Raw genomic sequence first — 24,241 nt, 5'->3', positions numbered from 1 at the left:
GGGTCAAAGCATTAGTTGCTTTATAAATGTTGTGACTTGGGGGTCAGGCCCGGACATGGTCATAATATCCTTTGGAGAAGAAATCAGGCTCTTTGTCACTTCGAGTCAGCGTTGTTTTGAGCTGGGTGAGTAATCTGGAAAGGGAGGCAGATGATTGGAAAATGAGGGTTGCAGAAGGGACAGTGCTCCTGTGTTCTTCTCTTTCCACTGTGCCCTGATGTGCCCTGTGGCAGTTCTCAGCTGACTGGAGGGCTTGGTCCTTCATTTGTCAACGAGGGCAAGGGGGTCGAGGCTGTCAGATTCTTGTGTGTCAACACTCACAGTGCATGGTTACTTGATGACAACCAGTAGCCGGTTCCTCTGTTCTGATGTCTCCCTTTCATGCTAGTGGAGGCAGGATTAGAGTACTCTGCATTCTACCAGGAAATGTACTTTAGGTTCATCGTATTAGGAGGCAAAAATAAGAAGGAAAATAGGACACAGAAGGTAAAAAGAAAATCTTTGTTCCAAATCACACTTTCCAAGGATACCAATTCTTTTTCTAGGTTAGGATTTCTTTTTTTCCAAGCTAAATCTTCTAATGTCCTTTCTTTCTCTTAGAATCACGGAGTTTTAGAACTTGAAAAGATTTTAGAAATCTTTGTAGCCTGCCTACCTTCATTCAAATTGATTTCTTTTATTACAGATTTGGTAGCATAGATACACTGAATTCTGTATGATTCTTCATAAGAAGATTTCCAAATTAAGAATTAAGGCAAAAGCAAGAATTACCTGTAATCCTGTTATCCAGAGATAATCACTGTTAGTTTTTTTTAGGCTTTTATTTTTTGGCGTTCCATTATTTTCTCTGTTGTCAAAAAACAAAATTCAGTGGAGTAAGTTTAAAGATCAGGTTGGCTTTATTCAATGAATCATGAATGGGGCAGCATGCCATCTAGCAAATTGAAAGGAGTTCCCAAGAGCCAAACAAAATGGCAAACTTTTATGGGCAGAAGGGGTTTAGGAACAAGGAAAGAGTAGAGCACCTCATCCTTCTGTGGGGGCCAGAAAGGGTCTGTCAGGCAGATCACCTCCCTAGTGCTGTCAGGAAATTCCAGATTGACTGGTTTAAGATTACGCTCCCAGCAGAGGTTGAAACTGTTAGGTGAGGTGTTAAGTCTTGGTTTGCTGATACTGGGCTTAGCACAAGTGACTCCAAAATTATGGGCCTCTTGTCTCTCTTTTGTCACTGTGTATATATGAGGTACCCTACTGTTCCTTACTCCTGTATCTCCGCTCTTCCTGAAGCCCTCCCTCCCTGAGCATGACAAGCTTGCCCTCAGCTGCCTTGTCACCTTCCCCTGGAGCCTTTCTTTCCCTCAACACCCCACATTCCCGCAGACCCCCACTCTGGTTTGGCTTCTGCTCTTACCATATTGCATTAGAGCAGTCTGCTTTTGTGTCTGTTTCCCCTGCTAGATTGACAGCACAGAACAAGTCACATTCATTTTTAATTTTCTTTTCTTTTTCTTTTTTTTTAAAGATTTTATTTATTTATTTGACAGACAGAGATCACAAGTAGGCAGAGAGGCAGGCAGAGAGAGAGGAGGAAGCAGGCTCCCTGCCGAGCAGAGAGAGCCCGACGCGGGGCTTGATCCCAGGACCCCGGGATCATGACCTGAGCTGAAGGCAGAGGCTTTAACCCACTGAGCCACCCAGGCGCCCCCATTTTTAATTTTCAAAGCCCATTTTCAAAGCCTAAAACACTGGGACTTGGTGAAAGTTTGTGGAACCAGTGAACAAATCATTGGAATCATATTGTGTGTGGCTATATATATATTGCATTTTAACTTAACCTTGTGTTACAAGCATTTCCTTGTATCCTTACAAATTAAAACACCAGTTTTAATGGCTGCAGGTTTTTCCATCATTAGGTGTACTGATTAAGCTTTTCCCTAAATGTAGGGAATTCAGGTAGTTGTTAGGGCTGGCTGGCTAGCTGGCTTTCTTTCTTTCAAGATTTTATTTGGGGTGCCTGGGTGGCTCAGTCAATTAAGCCTCTGCCTTCGGCTCAGGTCATGATCCCAGGGGTCTGGGATCGAGTCCCACATCGGGCTCCCTGCTCAGCGGGGAACCTGCTTCTCCCCCTCCCTCTGCCCCTGCTCCTGCGCATTCTCTCTTTTTCTCTCTCTCGTGTGTTCTCTCTGATAAATGAAAGAAAGCATACAAGAGAGCATGATTGGGGAAGAGAGGGGCAGAGGGTGGGGGAGAGGCAGGTTCCCCGCTGAGCAGGGGGCCCTACTCAGGGCTCAATCCCATGACCCTGGGATCATGACCTGAGCTGAAGGCAGATGTTTAACCAACTGAACCACCTACATGCCCCAGTTTTTCCTTTTTAATATATATATGTTTTTAAATGTTATTTCTTTAGTTTTGAACTTTAAAAAAATTTTTTTTCATTTTTATTTTTTTATTTTTTTAAGTAAACTCTACTCCCAGCGTGGAGCTCAAACTCACCACCCTGAGATCAAGAGTCACTTGCTCTACCAGCTGAGCCAGCCAGGAGCCCTTCTTTTTAAATATATCTGACTGTGATGAAGCTTTGTATATGAGTCTTTGTCTGACTTTTTTTTCTTTTTTAAGACTACTTATTATTAGAGGAGGTGCCCATGTGCGAGAGCACGTGTTGTGGGGAGGGGCGGGGGAGAGGGAGAGAATCTCAAGCAGACGCCCCGCTGAGCATGCGGGGCTCCGTCCCAGGACCCTGATCATGACCTGAGCCAAAACCAGGAGTCAGCTGCTCAACGGATAGAGCCATCCAGGTGCCTCTGATTTTCTGGTAATTTCCCTAAGGTTTCTAGAATCCCTAAGTCTAGAAACCCTAAGGTTTCTGGATCCGAGGGTGTGGTCATCTTTAAGGACTTTTCTAGAATGTAGCCAGATTACCTTCTAGAAGATCAGTAGGGCTACTACCTCAGTGTCGAGAGGGTGGGTAGTGTTTTAGAGGGCTGGTGTTTTTGAGGTCACCTCTGTGATCCATCGTCCTTTTCTGAAGCTGCCGCGACGTGGGCCTAGTGCTGCACGTGAGGGGGCTCCATCTGAGTCTCGGTCAGGGTTAGGGTAAGAAATAGGCTGTGAGGACATGTGAAGAAAAATAATGGGAAGGGAAGTGTAGTGTCAGTGGGCGCAGGTGTCAGTGGCTACTTTTCTTTGTACGGTAATTGCAGAATGACAGACTTTGCTCTGTCACTTGGTTTCTTTTTCCTTCTTTTAAACCATTTACTAATCTTTTCTAATCCAGCACTTACTATAACAAATTACCTTTTTTTTTTCTTGATCTTTTCTTGAAAAACATGTTTTGGCTTTTTTGGCATGCCAGAAATGATGATAATGACAGCAGTAACAGCTAAGGTGTCCAGCACTTCGGATGAGCTAAACACTTCACATGGGTGACAACTGTGTGACCTCAGGAAGGGACGGTATGGTCAGGGTTCTCACTTTATATGTGCACAGGGAGGGCGATGCTCAGTCACAGGCCCAGGGCCGGTTGAGCTCTCCCTGCCTGCCCGATGTCCAGAAAACAGGGGTCTTGCTTGAGCAAAACGCAGTCCTAAGCAGCCAGAGTTACCTAGGAAGACACGAGGGATGTGTCTTTGCCCTTCCACTGCCCTCCAGACTGGTCTACTGCCCTCCAGAAGTATTAGAAGTACCCACCTCCCCCACCCCTTTGCTGAAGGGACAGCCCCTCCACATTCCCACTAGGTGACATTGTCTTCTGCTTTCCAAAGAAATCGTAGTAGTCAGGCACTTTTTCCCTGTTCCTTTTACCTCCCTCCTTCGTTCCCACTACTTTCCATGTTCAGGTCATGAAACCTGCCTCTTACTGATAAAAATAATAACTGTGGTAGTGGTAGAGCAGAAGTATTTATGGGGTGCCAACCCCTGTTCTAAGTGCTGGATTTTTTTAAAAAAGATTTTATTTATTTGACACAGAGAGATCACAAGTAGGCAGGCAGAAGAAAGGGGGAAGCAGGCTCCCCGATGAGCAGAGAGCCCGATGAGGGGCTCGATCCCAGGACCCTGAGATCATGACCTGAGCCGAAGGCAGAGGCTTGACCCACTGAGCCATCCAGGCATCCCTGAGTGCTGGATTTTTGTGTTTTCTGTGTAGCACAGCATCTTCATCGGTGTTCTTTTCTGTCCTGTTTTGCCCTGTGCCTGGCTTTCTGGGTAATCATTCAGTCTTCTGTCTTCCTTCTCTATCCCTTTTGATTCAGAAGCTCTCCAGCTCACACTGGTGGTAAAAACAGCAGGATGCCCCCTCTGGTCCTGTCCTCTCCTCTTGCTATTGCTTTATCCCTGTCTTCCCCTTTCACAGACCAGACCCTTACAAGAGTGGATCTCCCGGCCCCCTCATTTTCCAGAGCCTTTCCTCCATGTGCTTGTTTGCACAATTTCCCCTTCATTGCTGCATCCATACTGCCCTCACTAAGATTGCCGGACCCTGGGCACTTCTCAGAACATGTCCTTTAACCTCTCTTTGGCCTGTTGATCTCTTTGACCCTGGTGATCATGTTTTTTTGGCAAGCGTCTTCTGGATGCCATGGGTATATGGCTTTCTTACTTTGCTGTGTCCATCGCAGACTGCTCTTTCCCAATACACCCTAAAGGATGTTTCTCAGGACTCTGTTCTTGGTTCTCCTTTTGTTTCCTACCTTCCAGGTGCATTTGTTGAATGAATGAATGACTAGCCTGTTTGGGTGCATTCGTTTTATTTATTCTCTGGGCTCTGTGGTCCATGCTTAGTTCTGAGTGTTCAGGAGGTAGCCAAGTTCTGCCCTCTTGGTACCTAGAGTTTCTGCCAGTACCTACTGTACTGAGTACCTGCTGAGTACTTACTGATGACCCTCTGGTCCCCTTGCCGGTCCTGTCCCCTGCTTGAGATGTGCACACAGATTTCCAGCTTCCCCAGCGTGGTGGACAGAACATGGCTTTTCAACATGCCGTGCTTCCTTGCATGGCTCTGCTTGCAGGGCGCGGGAGGGGGGGCCACTGGAAAGCCACTAAACCTCCCCTCAGTGGCTCAGTGCTTATGGAGAGTAATGCTGGGGGCATGTTTTAACAGCGGATTGAATGAAGACTATGCAGCCCATGCATGCCCTGAGAGAGTAGTTTTTAATCTTTTCTAGAAAGGGACTCCTTTGAAAAGCTAATGAAAACCGGAGGCCCTCCTGACCCTCCAGTTTTGAACCTGCCCTTGGTACTCTATCTTAAATCAGTCCACAGCAGCAAGGGTGATGTGTGGGTCTCCTCATGGGGGCCCCTCTAAAATTGCTTTCTCTGAATCGTCCTGTGGCAGGAAGCCTCTGTGGGTATGTGGTTTGTGTTTTCAGTCACACACTGTGTTGATACATGCGTGTAACGTGTAACGTGAACCTCTCTTCTGGCTTAGTGTTATTTTTTGTGTCTTCATTTTACTTCTGTCCTAATGTCCTTGTCTGTTTGATTTTAAGATAAATTGAAAATATGTCTTATGTGTTGTTAATCCTGAATCTAGTTGCTAGAACAAGGAAATGGAAACCATATCCATACCCATGTCCGTCCGTCCATCCGTACCTACCCGGGTCAGCTGCCCGTAGGGTAGTATTCTGTCTGGGCGTTTTTCCAGGCACCTCAGCGCAGAGTGCAGTCGGAACTCACCTTCTCTTCTCAAAATGTCCTTTTGTATTCTCAGTTTTAGGGAATGGTACCATCTGTTTAGGCCTGAAATCTAGACTCCGTTCTTCCTCACATGTCACTCGCAAATAATGACCCAGTTCTGCTGATTGAACACATGAAATATCCCTGGAACTGTCCCTGCCACGGTCCCCGTCACCCAGGCTTGCTTTGTCCCACTCCGATCCGTTCTCCACATAGTAGACAGAGTGATTTTTTTTTTTTTTGATTTTTATTATTTATTTATTTATTTGACAGAGAGAGAGATCACAAGCAGGCAGAGAGGCAGGCAGAGAGAGAGGAGGAAGCAGGCTCCCTGCTGAGCAGAGAGCCCGATGTGGGGCTCGATCCCAGGACCCTGAGATCATGACCTGAGCCGAAGGCAGCGGCTTAACCCACTGAGCCACCCAGGCGCCCCCAGAGTGATGTTTTTTTTTTTTTTTTTTTAAGATTTTATTTATTTATTTGTCATAGAGAAGCGAGAGTGAGCACAGGCGGACAGAGTGGCAGGCAGAGGCAGAGGGAGAAGCAGGCTCGCCGCCAAGCAAGGAGCCCGATGTGGGACTCGATCCCAGGACGCTGGGATCATGACCTGAGCCGAAGGCAGCCGCCCAACCAACTGAGCCACCCAGGCGTCCCAGAGAGTGATGTGTTTTTAAAAGAAAGTCTGACCCAGTTACTCCCCTGCTTGAATCCATCAACGTCTCTTCCTCGCCGTTATGGAAGAGTCAGTCTCAGGATAGTATCAGACCTCACCACGGGTTTGTCTCAGCCTGCCTTGTATCGTGCCGTGGCCGCACACACTCACCCCTAAACAACTCAGAATTCCCCAAAATGCCGTGTGTTCTCATCGAGCCTCCCAGCCTTCGACAGTGCTCCTCTGCCCCGTCACCTGCGAACTCCTCCGACCTGTCTTGAAACTCCAGTCCGGTGACGCGCGTGCATGGCGTACGAGTCTGTATGTTGCTCGATTTTCAGAATTACTGCCTCGGATGATTTGCCGTGCTGTTAACATACAGTCGGTGTAACTGAATTTGAATCCTGAAAACCCACTCGGGAGAAAAGCGAGGTGATGCTCCCGCGCAGGCAGGTGACTGAGAGCGCCCCTGGGGAGCTGAAGTAGTCACGCGTACACACAGGAAGTAATAGAACGACTCGCGAGCCGAAGCGGAAAATGAGATTTATTTTCAGGGTGCGGAGGTCTTCTTTCTGAGCCCAAGGACGGAAGGACGGCTGGGCCACAGGAAGAGACCGGAACCTGGAATCCAGATGCCGCCTTTGCCTTGGCTTCTGCTTCGTGATACTCAGTGCCTTGTGCACACTGTCCGTGACCTTCCCCGTCCTCACTCAGCAGCCCCGGAGACTCCGGCCTCGCGCCTGCTCTGTGCAGCTGAGCCCAGCTAGAGAAAGCGCGAGCCGTGCTGGTGGATCTCGTTTTTCCCCTCAGCTTCTTACTCCGGGAATCTTCAGATCTGCAGAAAGGTTGACCGAGTCACCCAGATGCATCAGTTTTTGGTGTTGCCTTCTTGCCGTGTTCACTTCAGTGCTCTCGGTACGAACGTGCATGTATACATGTGTGCACACACCCGGACCTGTCTACGCGTGTTCATGTGTACATACATATACCTGTTGGTTTTGGCAGGACTGTTTGAAAGTGGAGAACCATAGAGCAGAGATGGGAGATAGGAGGTGGTAAGGGAAGGCCTCACTGGGAAGTAGCATTTGAGCCAAGAGCTGAAGAGGGGATTCTGGGTAGTTACTTGGGGGGGCCTGTGCGGTAAGTGACCGTAACATCACGTATGCAGTGAATTAAATACACTCTACTGTACCAGACGGTGTTCTTGTTGGGATATTCACTGCCCCTTCCTGGGGGAGGGCTCTCTTTCTCTGCCCAGCTGCCTTAAGTTGTGCCCATGTGACTTGTTCTGGCCAGTGAAATGCGAGCTGAAATGACCGGGTCCCTTCCAGCCAGTCCAGCCTATGGCCCGTGGAGGCTCCGCCGTCCTGGCTGTCGGAACGAGGGTGATCTGGAGCAGAGCTGCACTTCTACTGGCATGTTTTCCAGTTTTATAGGCATGGCAGGAAATAATGATGATATCGTTTTCTTCTTCAGAAATTGTGGGAAAGGAGAAGAGGGGAAAAAATAGAAACTTTTTAATGTATCCTTGCCATTTTCATTTACGTGTAATTTACACTTAATAATAATATCCATTGTAATGTAAATATGCCCAAATGGAATTATTGTGTGTGTCCTTTTGCAACCTGCGTTTCCAACTTAATTTTATTTATTTATTTATTTATTTATTTTTTTATTTTTTAAAGATTCCACCCATTTATTTGACAGACAGAGATCACAAGCAGGCAGAGAGGCAGGCAGAGAGAGAGAGAGGGAGAAGCAGGCTTCCCGCCGAGCAGAGAGCCCGACGCGGGGCTCAATCCCAGGACCCTGGGACCATGACCCGAGCCGAAGGCAGAGGCCTCAACCCACTGAGCCACCCAGGCGCCCCCCAACTTAATTTTAAAAAGTACTGTGGTAAAACAGTGCATAAAAATAGTTCCCCTTGGGTCGCCTGGCTGGCTCAGTGGGTGGAGCCTGTGATTCTTGATCTCGGGATGTGAGTTTGAACCTCATGTTGGGTGTGGAGATTGCTTAAAAATAAAATCTTTAAAAAAGAAAATCCTCCTTTTAAGAGCAGGAGATCTTGAAGTAAATAGAAAACACATTGGGGGTGCCCGGTTGGCTCCGTTGGTTGAGCATCTGCCTTTGACTTGGGTCATGATCTTGGGGTCCTGGGATCCATTCCCCGCATCGGGTTCCCTGCCGGGTGGAGCCTGCTTCTCCCTCTCCCTCAGCCTGCCGCTCCCTGTTTGTGCTCACTCGCTCTCTCTCAAATAAATAAATAAAATCTTAAAAAAAGAAAACATTGTTTTCTTTTAAAAATACAGCATTATTGAGCTCCCCGTGTGTGCACGCGTGTATGTATGCACTGTGTGTGTGAACGTGTGTGTGTACGTATCTGTACCGTCCCCATGAAGTGATAACAGATACCCCAGCCTGAGCTGGGGTCTGAGTTGCCCTCCTTTGTGTCTTTTCTGCTCTCATTGGGTCTCGTGCAGACCTTACCGTGCTGTATCCCAATTGATGGTTTTTGTCCATGTCTTTTCCCGAGTGGATCTGGAAATCCTTGAGGGTGGAGCTTACTCCTCGGGTGTGTTCCGCTCTTGAGCACCTGCTACAGTGACTTCAGAGCGCCTAATCAGCCAATAAAGGACTGCATCTGCGGGGAGCAAGATTATGTTCACAAAGTGTCATTTTTTTTGTTTTTTTTTTGTTTTTTTTTGTTTTTGCTGGTAGTCTGTATACTTTGGACCAGAAAATAGAAATGTTCTTTATTTCATCAGAGAGGGAGCTTACAAATAGTCCAGTGTTCATAGAGTTGGATACAGTATTTGAAATACTAATGTTAATGTATATGCTCATTAACTCATAACTGATAATGAACAAGTACTGGGTCTTCAGCGAAATGAGGCCACCTCTATGTGCAGGTCCCTGCAACTTCAGAAGGGATTTTCTGCTGTAAAGATCAGTGGGGTGTGGTTCATACGGGGCACTCCAGAGTTAGACTGTCTCGGCTCTTTTTTTTTTTTTTTTTTTTTTTAAAGATTTCATTTGTTTATTTGACAGAGATCACAAGTAGAGAAGCAGGCAAAGAGAGAGAGAGGGAGAAGCAGGTTCCCTGCTGAGCAGAAAGCCCGATGAGGGGGTCGATCCCAGGACCCTGAGATCATGACCTGAGCTGAAGGCAGAGGCTTAACCCACTGAGCCACCCAGGCCCCCCAACTGTCCCGGCTCTTATCTCCCCCTGACTGTCCCGGCTTTTATCTCCTTTTTCATTTTCTAGCTGTGTCACCTTGAGCAAGTCACCTTATCTCTCTGAGCTCAGTTTCCTCATCTGTAAAATGGAAAGATAAATAAATGGACTGATCTCTTTGGGTTATTAACTAGGTTTATAAACTGTGAAGCCCTTAGAATAGCATCTGGCGCATGGTTTAAGGGCCGAGTAAGTGTTAGTCATATTATTAAAAATTATTGTTTTGTCTTTGAGTTTCCAGCACCCTTCTGGAACTCGTTGTCAGTGACTAACCTTGAAAACTTTATTATCTGAGTGCTCAGTTAGCTTCCTGTCCGCAGGAGAGCTGATGGGATTGTATTGAGAAGTAAGAAGAGATTTACTTGTGTTCATTTGAAATCTCTGAAGGAGAATTTAAGTAACTTCTTGCCATAATGTTAAGATTGAAGCAAAAAGAATTTTTGCAGGGGCGCCTGGCTGGTTCAGTCTGTAGAGCATGGGACTCTTAATCTCAGGGTCCTGAATTCAAGATCCACATGGGGCATGGGGCCTATTTTAAAAGAAAGGATTTTTCTGTATTTTTGGCCTAATGTATAGGGTGACAGCAGATTGAACTTGATACTTTTTTTCAGATGGGGGGAGAGATTTAGATGGCAAGAGTCTTGGAGCTTTTGAGTGAAGATTAATTTAAGATAGTGAATTTTTAAAAGGCAGCTGGTGAATTTTGGGTCACAGAGGTGTGATGTTCACTTTTTTTTTTTAAGATTTTAAATTTTTATTTATTTATTTGACAGAGAGACAGTGAGAGAGGGAACATAAGCAGGGGAAGTGGGAGAGGGAGAAGCAGGCTCCCCGCTGAGCAAGGAGCCTGATGCTGGGCTCCATCCCAGAAACCTGGGATTATGACCTGAGCCCAAGGCAGATGCTTAACGACTGAGGCACCCAGGTGCCCTGATGTTGATATTTGAATGCATTTACTTTGAGATACAAAATCAGCAATAATCAAAATCAGTGGCATCTCCAGGGCACCATTCTAAGGAGTAAATATTCAAACGTGTTTATGTTGGAATTTAATTTTTTAAGAGTATTGAAAGATGGGGCGCCTGGGTGGCTCAGTGGGTTAAGCCGCTGCCTTCGGCTCAGGTCATGATCTCAGGGTCCTGGGATCGAGTCCCGCATCGGGTTCTCTGCTCGGCAGAGATCCTGCTTCCCTCTCTCTCTCTCTGCCTGCCTCTCCATCTACTTGTGATCTCTCTCTGTCAAATAAATAAATAAAAAATCTTTAAAAAAAAAAAAAGAGTATTGAAAGATGCTTCTGTGGAATGACTGTTTACTAAATTTAAAGCAATGTTTTTTGGATTTCCCACCCCCCCCCCCAAAAGAAGACCCCGCTAAAAATGAGAGGAAGAGTTGGGCCCATCCTGTCAGAGCCTCTGCCCCACGTCACTGCAGAGGCCCTTGCTGGTTTGAACAGTAGCTGTTTTAAATCTATTTTTAGTTGATCAGGAACGTGAGAGTAGGAAATGCATCCAAATCGAACAATTCTGGGGAAAGCCCTATTTTAATGCCACTTGTGAAATGAGAACTCACATGGTCAAGACCAGAAAAACTCTAGAAATGAGATTTCATGATCTGTATGTTTGGGTTTGAATTGTGGCTCAGGACGTAAGTTGCAGAACTGGAAGCTCCTTTTTTATGCTTTTGCTGTTTTCTCTTTGTGACATCTGGGAAAACTGAATTCTTATTTAAGAGAGGTTATACCAATCATACATGCTTAGTTTGTTAAAAAGTAGACTAAGCAAAGAGAAAAAAGTTCAATAATATTTTGATGTGCCGAGCTATTTTTAGTTTGTGTCTCACATGTTGTGATGTTCTGTTTGTGATAAAAGTGAGGTCACATCTCTTAATAGTCAAATTAATGAGATGAGCCCTCATACCTTCAGATGCTTACAGCCATCTCCCAGCAGTCTCCTGTCTAGATATTCCCTGGGTCTTCCGGCTGCTAAACCAATTCATGGCCACCCCTGTCTTAGAAAGTGGTCCGTCTCCCGAAGGGCACTATCCTCCATGGAGTACGGTGTAGGCAGCCCAGAGCGCTGGCCCTTCTGTGGCTCCTTCTCCTCTTCCCAGTAGGTCTTTAAGATGGGGGTGGGTGAGGACTGGTTTTATCAGTCATCTCCTACCAGTTCGTGTCATGCACGGACCTGCCTATGTCCCTCACTGCCCTCCTCTGTCTCTGTTAATAGTCCACACTGTATTTCACAAAGTCCTGATTCTTCACTCTCCTTTCTCTCTCTCTCTCTCTCTTTCTTTCTTTCTGACCTGTGTTTGCGGAGTGCTGGGGGTAGGGATTGGGGAACGCCAGCGCAGTGGAAATCTTTCTTGGAAAACTTCCTTTCTTCAAGCCCGCATATCGCCATGAGCCAGGACATTTATTCTATGTTCACCCAGAAGAACCATTTAAATATAATATCTCAGGCTGAACTTGACACCAGATTGAAAAGTGGCTTTATATATATATATATATGTTTTTAAAAACACCATGTGTGCTTTTTCAAAGTAATGATAATATTAATTCCTGAACAGTAAATTTTATGTGCAAGACATTTTCTAGCACTTTTCATTTATTCTTTCATCAATTCAGCAGCTGCTCAGAGAGCATCTTCCGTGTACCCGGCACTCTTCTAGGCACCGGTGAGGCATCAGAGAGGAAACTGAGAGAAGTCCTTGCTTCGAGAAGCCTAGAGTCGGGGAACATAAAGAGTGCATAAAGCAGTGCATAAAGAACATCACGTGTAGGGGCGCCTGGGTGGCTCAGTGGGTTAAGCCTCTGCCTTCGGCTCTGGGTCATGATCTCGGGGTTCTGGGATCGAGCCCCGCATTGGGCTCTCTGCTCGGCAGGGAGCCTGCTTCCTCCTCTCTCTCTCTCTGCCTGCCTCTCTGCCTACGTGATCTCTATCTGTCAAATGAATAAATAAAGTCTTAAAAAAAAAAAAGAACATCACGTGTATAGGAGGTCAGATACGAGCCGTGGAGAAAAGTAAAGTAGGGCGCAGGGCACGGATGCTGGTTTTCCCACTACTCTGTGGAGGCTACAGTTTTTACCCCCATTGTACAGACGTGGACACTGAAGCCCAGAGAGGGTTAAGTGACTTATCTTGATCCTACCTGGGTAGTAAGTGGTAAAAGTTGAACTTGAATTTGAAACCAAGCATGGGCTCCTAAGTTAGCTGCCTTTAAGGTACTGAAGCTCAGCTTCAGGCAGATCTGCCCGAATGCTGGTTTCTGTAAAAATTTTAGTCTCCCTTCATCAGGCCTTCCGTTGTATGGGTGTGTATAGATAAGCACATTTTAAAGATTTTATTTATTTGGGAGAGAGAGAGCAGGAGGAGCAGCAGAGGGGGAGGGAGGGGAAAAGAATTCCAAGCAGAATGTGCACTGAGCGGGGAGCTCACGTGGGATTCAGTCCCATGACCCCGAGATCGTGACCTGGGTCGAAACCAAGAGTCAGACACTTGAACCAACCGATCCACCAGGGGCCTCTAGATAAACACTTTTTTAAAATTAAAGTACTGGGTGCCTCGGTGGCTCAGTTGGTCGGGCGACTGCCTTCAGCTCAGGTCATGATGCTGGAGTCCTAGATCGAGTCCTGCATCGGGCTCCCTGCTTGGTGGGGAGTCTGCTTCTCCCTCTGACCCTTCCTCTTCTCATGCTCACTCTCTCTCAAATAAAATAAATAAAATCTTTAAAAAAATTAAAGTACTACTTTGAGTATCAGATATGTAAGATATTTTAATTACTACTTACTTATTCTTTTATGCTAAATGAAAAATAATACAGAATTCACACAAAAAAATGTAGCACTTGTAGGCCTTGAAGGACAAGTATGATTAATTTTTTAAAAAATTGAACCACGTTTGGGACACCTGGGGGGCTCATCCAGTTAAGCATCTGCCTTTGGCTCAGGGCATGATCCTGGGGTCCTGGGATAGAGCCCCCACATGAGGCTTCCTGCTCAGCGGGGAGCCTGCTTCTCCCTCTGTGTGCCCTTCCCCTTGCTTGTACTCTCTCTCTCTCTCTGACAAATAAATAAATAAAATCTTTAAAAACAATTGTATCATGTTTGAGGGGCACTTGGGTGGCTCAGTCAGTTAAGCATCTACCTTTGGCTCAGGTCATGATCTCCGGGTCCTGGGATTGAGCCCCACATCGGGCTCCCTGCTCAGAGGGGAGCCTGTTTCTCCCTCTGCCCCGCCTCCTTCTCTCTCTTGCTTGCTCTGTCTCTTTTCTAGTAAATAAATAAAATCCTTTAAAAAATTATTTATTTATTTATTTTAAAAGATGTTATTTATTTATTTATTTGAGAGAGAGGGAGAGCACAGAGGGAGAAGCAGACTCCCTGCTGAGCAGGCAGCCCAACATGGGCTTCGATCTCAGGACCCCAAGATCATGCCCTGAGCCGAAGGCAGACTTCTCACCGACTGAGTTGCCCAGGCGCCCCAATAAATAATGTCTTTAAAAAAATGAAATTACGTCACGTTCGAAACATAGAGAAGACTCCATTGGACACTGAGGTTGTGAGGAGCCAGGCACAATCCTGGAAGCCACTGCCCACACGGCAGGCTTGCGGCCCAGGGCATTTCCACACCGCGCGCACCTGCGAAACCGGCGTCAGTTACAGAACAAGACCGGCGGCGGCCTGGGCGCCTGCCCACACCTCTTCTCTCTGTCCGTGAACCTGATACAGATGGAATCACGCGGTCTGTGCTGGTTTACATCTCGCTGCTTCTGCTTCATACTGTCGCGAGCGGCACCCGGACTGCCGTGTGGACCCGAGCTCCCTCACCGGCCCGCCCCCGGGTTCCGGAGTGGGATGCACCGCCCTTACTTTGTCCTCAGCTGGAGTTGTCAGGGCGCTTCTACAAACACACGCCGCCCCGTCTAATTGTAACAGCTGCCTGGGCAAGCTCTGTAGGGGTTGATTATCCCCGCCCCCTCCGGGAAGGAGTTAAGCATGTCACCCAAGATGACAGCGAGCACGGCCAGTCGGGGACACCAGCAGGCAGGCGTCCTGCCGGGTTGTGGGTTCCCGTCCCTGCGCCGCAGCCACCTTTCCTGTGCGTGGTGCGTGTGACAGCACTGGGCCCGCACCCCCGTGCTCCGACACTTGCATCTTTCCCGCTCTCCTCCGCAGGGTGCGCTCCCCCCCCCCCCCCCACTTTCGCTCCTCTGGTTTTTTTTTTCCTTACAGTAGAAAGTCTCCAAGGTCAGTGCTCGCAGTCTCCCAGGCTTGGTTGGAGCTGCTCAGTCAAGCTTTCCGCCCCTGCATTCCTCCAAACAGGCCTTGACAAGGCCTTCAGCTCCCCCTCTTCGCCAGTTCCGACAGGCACCTGTCCCCCTTCGTGTGGCTCGCCTGTCCCCTGCGTGACGTTACTCGCCACGGCAAGTCTCTGACTGGTTTCTAGGAAGGCAGGGTCAGTCCTCCCGGTGAACCCGGAGGCCTCCCGACACCATTCTCGGTCTCCTCTTTGGTGTCCCCTCCCCTCCCTTCCCCCGGGCCAGTTGTTGGTGTGTTGGCGGGCTTCGTCCTCGGACTCCTGAATCACCGTCGGCACGCGCTGCCTTGGTGACCGCATCCCTGCTCACGGCTCTCCGTGCTGTCTGGAAGCCAACAGCTCTGCAAGGGTCATCCTAACCTGCCCTCTGTCCTGCACATCAGATCCTGTTTTCATTTTATTTTATTTATTTATTTTTTTAAAGATTTTTTAAATTTATTTATTTGACAGACAGAGAACACAAGTAGGCAGAGAGGCAGGCAAAGAGAGAGGAAGGGAAGCAGGCTCCCCGCTGAGCAGAGCCCGATGCGGGGCTCGATCCCAGGACCCTGGGATCATGACCTGAGCCGAAGGCAGAGGCTTTAACCCACTGAGCCACCCAGGCGCCCCCTGTTTTCATTTTAATTGTTATTTATTTAATCACTATTTATTTATTTTTAAAAGATTGTATTTATTTGAGAGAGAGAGTGTACAAGCAGGGGAGAGGCAGAGGGAGCAGGAGAACCGGGGACTTGATCCCAGGACCCTGTGATCATGACCTGAGCTGAAGGCAGACGCCTCACCGGCTGGGAGCCACCCAGCCGCCCCCTAATTACTATCTTATACTCAATTAAAAGTTATAGAATTCACATGAAGATAACGTCGTCTGCGTGTTTAATAATCATGTTTCTAAAAAAACTTTTATCTCCTCCCTCCCTCCATGTTTCCTACCATCGTCTTTGTCTCAGTAAACCGATTTGGTGAGTTGCTCAGGCCCAAGATATCGGTGTCAGCCTTATTACCTCCTTTGGTTCTGTCCCGCTTCCATCCGGTCTATCCGCAAATCCCATGAGCTTGTGCTCTGCCTTCAAAGCGTATCGCAGCTGATCACCCACCACAGCCCTCACGGCCACCCACCCAAGTTCAGGGTGTCGGCATCCTCCTAAGTGCCCTCACTGCCTATTCCCTTTCTCCCCTAGCAGCCACAATAATACTTTAAAATGTAAGTTGAATTATGTCACTCTTTTATTCTCCATAGCAGCCAAAATAATAATTTAGAAATGTAAGTTGAATTATGTCACTTTTCTGGTCAAAACCCCCTGGCAGCTTCCCAGTGTTTTCACCACGGCCTACGAGGCCCCTTCATGCCTCTGATCTCATCATCTTCTCTCTCTCTCTTACTTATTTTGCCCAGCCACACAAGGCTTGCTGACCTTGAACATGAGCCACTCACACCCCCCCATACTTCCCAGATACCCACCTGGTTGCCTTCCTCTCTTCCTTCATGTTTGCTGATGCCCCCGTTAGCAGAGACGCCTTTCCGTCTATCTTATGTAAAAATCGCAGCACCCTCTCCCCACGTGCCCTGCTGTCCCTCCCTCCCCTACTTTATTTCTCTCTGATGGTGCTCATAACCCGCTGGCATTCTTTTTGCCCGTTTGGCTCTTGTCCTTTTGGCCTCTGCTAAAATCTGAGCGCCACGAGAGCAGAAACTCTTAGTTTACTCTCCTGTACTTGATGAGTATTTTATTTGTTGAATGAGTGGCTGTCTGAAGAGGAGTCAATGTCAGACGTCAGAAACTCTGAGCTTTGACTGTTCAGTTAAACATCCTTCTGTGTGGCTTGAATACTTCGTCTGTTTTGATTTGATGTATTCTTTTTTCCCATTGTTCAGTACGTTTAGACCTGTTACGTGCCTGGCACTGTGCTCAGTGCTGGAGATATATCCGTGAAAACAACACAGACGTGCTTTTCTCATGGCGCTTCCATTCTAATAAGGAAACAGATAGTAAGCAAGACAGTAAGAAATAGATAATGTAATGACAGGGGCCCCTCGATGGCTCCGTTGTTAAGCATCCAGCTCGGTTTCAGTTCAGGTCATGATCTCGGGGTCATGGGATTAAGCCCCACATGGGGCTTCACGCTCAGCATGGAGTCTGCTTGTCCCTCTCCCTCTGCCCCCCACCACAGGTGCATGGGCATGCACACCCTCTCTCTCAAATAAATAAATCTTGGAAAAACCAGAAGAAATAGATAATGTAATTATAGACCTTGCAGAGTGCTTGGAGCGTGTGATCAGAAGGCTACAGCATCAGTGCGTGTGGAGGGAAGGATCATGCTAGGTAAGTAAGTGATCAGGGAAGTCCTCTAAGAGGAGGTGATACTTAAGCTGAGAATGGAAGGAAGAGAAAGAACCAGCCATGCCAAGAATTAGAAAATTGTGTCTAGGCTTAAGGAATTGCAAGTGGCTGAAGGTAAACGAGGGCTAATAATGGGGCCGGTGTGGCTGGCGCCTCGTGTGGTTCACCGTGAGCCTGGAGAGACCTCCAGGGGCTCCCCAGGTCATGGTGATGACTTAGTTTTTATTCCAAGTGCAGTGGGAAGCCGTTGAATGGTTTGAGCAGGGGAGGGTGGTGTGTGTTTTTAAAGAATTACTGTGATGGCTGCGTGGAGAAGAGATTGTAGGAAAAAGTTGGATAACATGCTTTCTTATCACTTAGGATTTTATTCTATACTTAGATTTTGAAACTCGCCCCAGCCCTTGGCAACTACTATTTTACTTTCTGTCTCTGTGAATTTGGCTACTCTGGATACCTTGTAAGTGGAATCATACCGTGTTTGCCTTTTTGTCACTAGCCGATCCCACTTAGCCTCATGTCCTCAAGGTGCATCTGTGTTGCCACACGTGTCAGGACATCTGTTTTAAGGCTGAGTACTGTTCCGTTGTGCCTGTGTGCTACATTTTGTTGACCCGCGGATGGACACTGGGTTGCTCTTACTGACAGCGCTGCTGTGAACCTGGGGGAATAGCTCCCTGTTTGAGTCCCTGCTTTCTATTTTCTTGGGTACTCCCTAGTAGTGGAATTACCGGCTCCTATGGTAATTCTGGTTTTAATTTTTTGAAGACCCACCCAACTGTTTAAAAAGTGGCTGCACCACTTGACATTCCCACCACCGGTGCATGAGGGCTCCAGTTTCTTCACGTCCTCACGAACACTTGTTATTTTCTGTTTTTTTTTCCATGGCAGCTGTCTTCATGGGTATGAGGTGTTATCTTCATCGTGGTTTGATTTGCATTCATTTCCGAAATCTGAAACTTTGAAAGTCTTTAAAGAAAGTAATGTGGAGCCTTTGCTTTGACCAGGCCAGAGCGGACACGGATTCCTTGGGCCCTTTGGCAGAGGGCCTGGTGAGAAAGGGTGGTGGCCTAGGTAGGGTGGTGGCTGAGGAGCTGAGGGGAGAGGGTGGACCCAGGTCGAAGGAGCAGAGCTTGGTGACAAACTGGGTGTTTGAGGAGACGAAGGGAAGCGAGGAAGCAGTAAACACAAATCCTGGGTCTGTGGCTTGAGTAATTGGATCGGAAATTTCTGGGCCATGTTCCCCACCCTCTACCCCAGGTAAGTGTTCATGAGAGAAACACTTCAGGAATTTCTTTCGTCTGTTAACAGAGCAGGTGTGGGGCTTGACAGTAGGGAGATAAGGATGAAGACTAGAGGGCCTCCTGATTCTCAGAGATTTGGTCTCAGGACTCCTTTACACTCTTAGGAAACGGTGAAGATCTCAAGGAGCTTTTTTTCAGGTGGGTTCTATCCATTGAATTTGCCATAATAGAAATAAAAAGTGAGAAACCTAAAAAATAATAATAAAAACATTGTATGTTAATGTAAATAATGTATCTCTAATGAAAAGACCACATTTTCCAAAACAAGCATATTTTTTTTCTTTTTTCTTTTTTTTTTTTTTTTTAGATTTTATTTATTTGACAGAGAGAGATCACAAGTGGGCAGAGAGGCAAGCAGAGAGAGAGAGAGGAGGAAGCAGGCTCCCTGCAGAGCAGAGAGCCCGATGTGGGACTCGATCCCAGGACCCTGAGACCATGACCCGAGCCGAAGGCAGAGGCTTAACCACTGAGCCACCCAGGTGCCCCCAAAACAAGCATATTTTTAAAAATGATTTTATTTATTTATTTGAGAGAGAGAGAGCATGAGAGGGGAGAAGGTCAGAGGGAGAAGCAGACTTCCCGTGGAGCTGGGAGCCCAATGCGGGACTCGGTCTGGGGACTCCAGGATCATCACCTGAGCTGAAGCCAGTCACTTAGCCAACTGAGCCACCCAGGCACCCCCAAACAAACATATTTAGTGAGAAAAGTTGATGTTATCCTCACTTCTGCAAGTCTTTTAAATGTCCGATTTACTAGAATACAGCTGAATTCTCATATTAAATTCCGTATTTAAGTTGTTGCAACATGACATGTTACATGGTCTCTGGAAAACTCCACTGGACCATTGAGAATGAGAGCAAAAGAGGCAGATGTCTTAGTGATATTGTAAAAATAGCTTTGGCCTCAGCATGCCCTCTTGTAAGGGTCTCGGAGATCCCCAGAAATCCCCAAGACTATTGGAGTAGTGGTGAGGGCACAGGCTGTGCAGCCAGATGGTGTGGGCTCACGTTCCAGCTCTGCCGCTTACTAATTAAGCAAGGATGTAACCTCTGTGCCTCAGTTTGCCCAGATGTAAAATGGGCATAAGTGCACACAAAAGCTCATTATAAGGATTAAATGAGTTTGGCTTTATAAAGTGTTGAGAACATTGCCAGAAGACAAAGTGCTATGTCAGTGTTTATTTTAATTTTATTTTTTCAGTTTATTTTTTATTTTTATTAATTTTTCTTAAAGATTTTATTTATTTATTTGAAAGAGAGAGAGGTCGCAAGTAGGCAGAGAGGTAGGCAGAGAAAGAGGGGGAAGCAGGCTCCCCACTGAGCAGAGAGCCCGATGCGGGGCTCGATCCCAGGACCCTGAGATCATGACCTGAGCCGAAGGCAGAGGCTTAACCCACTGAGCCACCCAGGTGCCCCGATTTTTTATTTATTTTTTTGATTTGTAATCTTTTCCCCCAGCATGGGGCTTGAACTCCCAACTCTGAGATCAAGTCGCATGCCTAACCAACGGAGCCATCCGGGCGTCTCTCAATGTTTATTTTATTTTTATTTTTTTAAAGGTTTTATTTATTTATTTGACAGAGAGAGATCACAAGTAGACAGAGAGGCAGGCAGAGAGAGAGAGAGGGAAGCAGGCTCCCTGCTGAGCAGAGAGCCCGATGCGGGACTCGATCCCAGGACCCTGAGATCATGACCTGAGCCGAAGGCAGCGGCTTAACTCACTGAGCCACCCAGGCGCCCTCAATGTTTATTTTTAATTAGTAAGACCCAATCTTTCCTTCAAGGGATTTAATATAATGAAGTAGATAGATGAACAACCAGACAACTTCAGGATTTTGTGGAAGTTCGTTGATAGGTGTATTCGCAGCTGGGACATAGGAATGGGCTTCTCAACTTTGGGGTCAAGAATCAGAATGTCTGGGGTGCCTGAATGGCTCAGCGGGTTAAGCCTCTGCCTTCGGCTTAGGTCATGATCTCAGGGTCCTGGGATCGAGCCCTGCATTGGGCTGTCCACTCAGCAGGGAGCCTGTTTCCCCCTCTCTCTCTGCCTGCCTCTCTGCCTACTTGTGATCTCTGTCAAATAAATAAATAAAATCTTAAAAAAAAAAAAAAAGAATCAGGATGTCCTTGGTTGTCTGAACAACAGAAGGAGCAGGTTGTCTGCAGTGTCAGGATGACAGATGCTTAGTTCAGATGCGGTCCATCCTGGTCAGCACTGTCGTAGGTTGACTTTTTCATCTTCCTTTTTAGTGATGAAATGAGTGTAGCAGCCTAGTTGGTTTGCTTCTTGGATGGCTGTGTAGAGCCAGAAGCTTATCACAGTAGTTAGATGTCCTCACTGCATGGGACAGCAGGTGGTCAGTGAGAGTTTATTGCCTGGTTGTAAATTAATGATTATCAAAATGTGAGGGAAGCATTTTCGGAACCCACTGGGATTTTGTGGCAAATATTTTAATCGCTGGATAACTCTGGGATATTATTATAGGGAAGAAGTAGCGGATTATATTTTTATTGCAATTAAGTAAGAAAAATTGAATTGTTTTGCTCCTGAAAGTGAGGACAAAATTTGTGTCTTAGTGTAATGTTTGTTACTTTTGCTTTAGTAAATTAAATTGGGTATTTATGAGGCGCCTGGGTGGTTCAGTCATTAAAGCGTCTGCCTTCAGATCAGGGCCTGATTCCAGAGTCCTGGGATCGAGCCCCGCATCAGGCTCCCTGCTCCGCGGGAAGCCTGCTTCTTCCTCTCCTGGTTCCCCTGCTTCGGTTCCCTCTGTCACTGTGTCTCTCTCTCAAAAATAATAATAATAAATAAATTGGGTATTTAAAATCTCACCTGTTTAGGGGAGCCTGGGTGGCTCAGTCGTTTGAGTATCTGACTCTTGACTTCTGCTCAGGTCATGATCTCAAGGGCCATGAAATCAAGCCCTGCATTGGCCGCGGCATTGGTATGGCGCTTTTTTGGAATTCTGTCTCCTTCTCCCTTTGCCCTTTCCCCCTCCCCCTTCTCTCTCTCTCTCTCCCTTTCTTAAAAAACAAAAAACAAAACAAAAACAAACCCAAAAACCTCCCCCAAAACAACTGACCTGTTTTGAAATAACCGAGTTATGTGGTTTTATTTAAATAACAAGCTTTGGTGTGTTTAAAAGTGTAGTATGCTTGTGGCAGATTCACGCTATCACTTAAGAAAGTGTGATAAATGGGGATCATAAGGCAATGAGATGCAGTTTTTAAAAAGCGAGGTGGTAGTCCGTGAAGGTACTGGTATGCCAAGTTATTACTTGTTTTGAATGAGCCCTTTTTTCTCAAGACCTGTTTGGCCGTTAAGCGCCAGCGTGGTTTTCGATGCTTACTGACAGCCTTAATGTCGTCCTGGGGCAGAATTATGTTTCTTCGGTTGAGTTACAGAATGTCTTTTCTCCCCTCTTGTAGATCCGACGGAGGCGCCTTGCACGACTTGCTGGTGGACAGACCTCCCAGCCAACCACCCCGCTCACCTCGCCCCAGAGGGAGAACCCTCTGGGGCCTCCCATAGCAGCATCAGCCCCAGGCCCCTCCCAGAGCCTTGGTCTCAGTGTCCACAACATGACCCCAGCTACCTCCCCAATAGGTGCATCAGGTAAGCCTTACTCTCTTACATGGGCCACGTTTATAATCTCCGTCATAGCTTTCTAGGAAGCTTGCGATGGTGACATTTTCACAGCAGGGTGAAATGAATTGAGGACAGCAACTTTTTAATATCCTGCAAGCAAAAAACAAAACAAAACAAAAATTCTGCAAGGAGTAGTTTAAACGATTAAGATCATTATATCGTGTTTTGTTCATCTCTGTTCATTTTGATGGTCATCTGTTAAAACTAATTGTTTTCCTTTCCATAACTTTCATCCTTTGTTTCATACAGGCGGCTCAGGTCTTCATCTCTGATGGCAAAGCCATTAAAGCTTAATTTGGCTCAGCTGATTTTATGAGTTTGGTTGGTGCTTTTCTTTTATGATAAAATCATCTGAAAATGCAAGATTAGAATAACAGCCAAAATAACAAACCTCGAAATATGAATTTCCTTCTTATTTACTTTGTCTTCATTTTACTTCATTTTACATTTCATTACTTTGGCTCCATTTTACATTGTCTTGTAAGTCTTTCTCTGAACTTTCAGGGTATAAAAGTTTACGTGACGGGATGTTTTAGAGCTATCTCACTGACAATTAATGTGAAAACTTCTTTCTTTATAATTAATGGGCTCACAGTTGATATCCACGACTGCCTTTGTTGGAAAACAGTGATATTGATGCATACTGTATATTTGAAAATATCTGTCTTTTATCAAGTGAACTTTTCTACTGAGCCTAAGAATTGTTACCATTATAATGAGTATTATAATTGGGATTCTAATTTTGAAAAAGCAGGTGCGTTCAGATCTGCATTCATCACCATGTCATTGAATAATGATGTTTGTTAATATGATTGTTTTATTATTTTATTTTATATTTTAAAATAATATTTTTATTATTATTTTATTTATTATTTATTATTTAATATGATTGTTCGTTCTTACAGTCATGTAATGCACTCCCTTCGTTGCCTTCCGCATAATCCGTCTTTCTGAACCGGGTAACTCGTCATTTAAAAGCATTTGCTGAGTTTCTGTTGCCATAGCTCTTGTGAGGCGCCGCTGTGGACCATTCCGCCATGTAAATATAAATGCTTATCCACCTTCTGTCGATTGTAAAAGTGAGAGATGCTTAGGCCACATCATCAGTTAGTAATTAAAAAATGCCTTTGCCTGAAGGGTCTTCCTGTACACCTCTGAGAAGCTGTGATGGTCTTCTGGTAGGGGATGGGCTCGGGATTCCGGTTGGGTTTTTACCTTTTCCTTAGAAACAGTGCTTCCAACAGTGTCGTTTGTCTCACCATGGCCAGGTCCCACCTGGAATGCTGGAGATTGTTGGGGGAGAGCTAGTGGGGTGGGGAGGGGCCGAGAGCGCACCGCATCAGTGGCGGGCAGACCGGAGACCCGAGCTCGTGTGCGTCTTGCTCACTGCATCTGCTCACAGCACCATGCCCCTTTGGGACTACCAGGAATCATCACGACCTGTGCCCTGTCCTGCTACTCAGCCACCGAGACTCCCAGGTCCTCATCCCTTACTTCTCGGTCTCTCCTTTCTGTATGGCTTGCTATATACACCTCTCTTCCCCCACCTCCAGCTCTGAAATGCTCATGGTCAGTCCCTGGCAGGTTCCTTCACTGTGGACAGTCCTCCCCTTGGGGCTCTCCTGAATTTATACCCCTCCTCTGTTGCTTTCTCATTTCTTCTTCTAGACCAGTCTTCCTCCACTCTAAGAACACATTGATTTGAACCTTGTGTCATCAGACTGTGTTCCCCACTCCTGTCCTTGTCACAGCTGTCCCCTGATCCCACTCTCCCTGCCTTGTGTGGTCCACTCTCTCCTCAGCACTGCCTGTATCGTGATTCATGGTGACTTTAGTAGCCATGTGGATGACCTTCCAGGACTCTGCCCTCTCACTTTTTTGCACTGCTTTCCCTTAGTGACATTGTCTTCCATCTGACAACAGCCACTTATGGCCACGGTCGTGCTCTAGACCTTCCATCTCAGTGACTTCCTGAGCCCCACCTTCAGCTTTTTGGCTCCCCCCTCTATGCCACTTTCTTCACTTCTTCTCCCCTGGGGTCCCCACTTCCCTCCTTGCCCCATTTAAATTCC

The 24,241-nt window shown here is 46.6% G+C and overlaps 1 protein-coding gene and 1 long non-coding RNA gene across 4 annotated transcripts in view; one reads left to right on the top strand and one right to left on the bottom strand.

The window, feature by feature from the left end:
• The window catches only part of UBE4B (ubiquitination factor E4B), a 128,036-nt gene that overhangs the window by 18,058 nt on the left and 85,737 nt on the right, over window positions 1-24,241 (top strand). For all 3 annotated transcript variants that reach the window (XM_047724476.1, XM_047724475.1, XM_047724478.1), the window contains exon 2: window positions 21,950-22,136. In XM_047724476.1, the coding sequence (XP_047580432.1) occupies window positions 21,950-22,136 (187 nt within the window). The remainder of the gene's footprint in view (window positions 1-21,949; window positions 22,137-24,241) is intronic.
• Window positions 7,312-22,259, bottom strand: LOC125097073 (uncharacterized). Its single transcript, XR_007126481.1, has 3 exons — window positions 22,156-22,259; window positions 8,814-8,972; window positions 7,312-7,801 (listed from the first exon to the last, which is right to left on the bottom strand). It is a non-coding gene; the product is annotated as an uncharacterized LOC125097073 (long non-coding RNA).

The sequence above is a fragment of the Lutra lutra genome, chromosome 4 (assembly GCF_902655055.1).
Source record: "Lutra lutra chromosome 4, mLutLut1.2, whole genome shotgun sequence".
Taxonomy (NCBI): Eukaryota; Metazoa; Chordata; class Mammalia; order Carnivora; family Mustelidae; genus Lutra; species Lutra lutra.
This window is presented reverse-complemented; position numbering and strand designations above follow the sequence as displayed.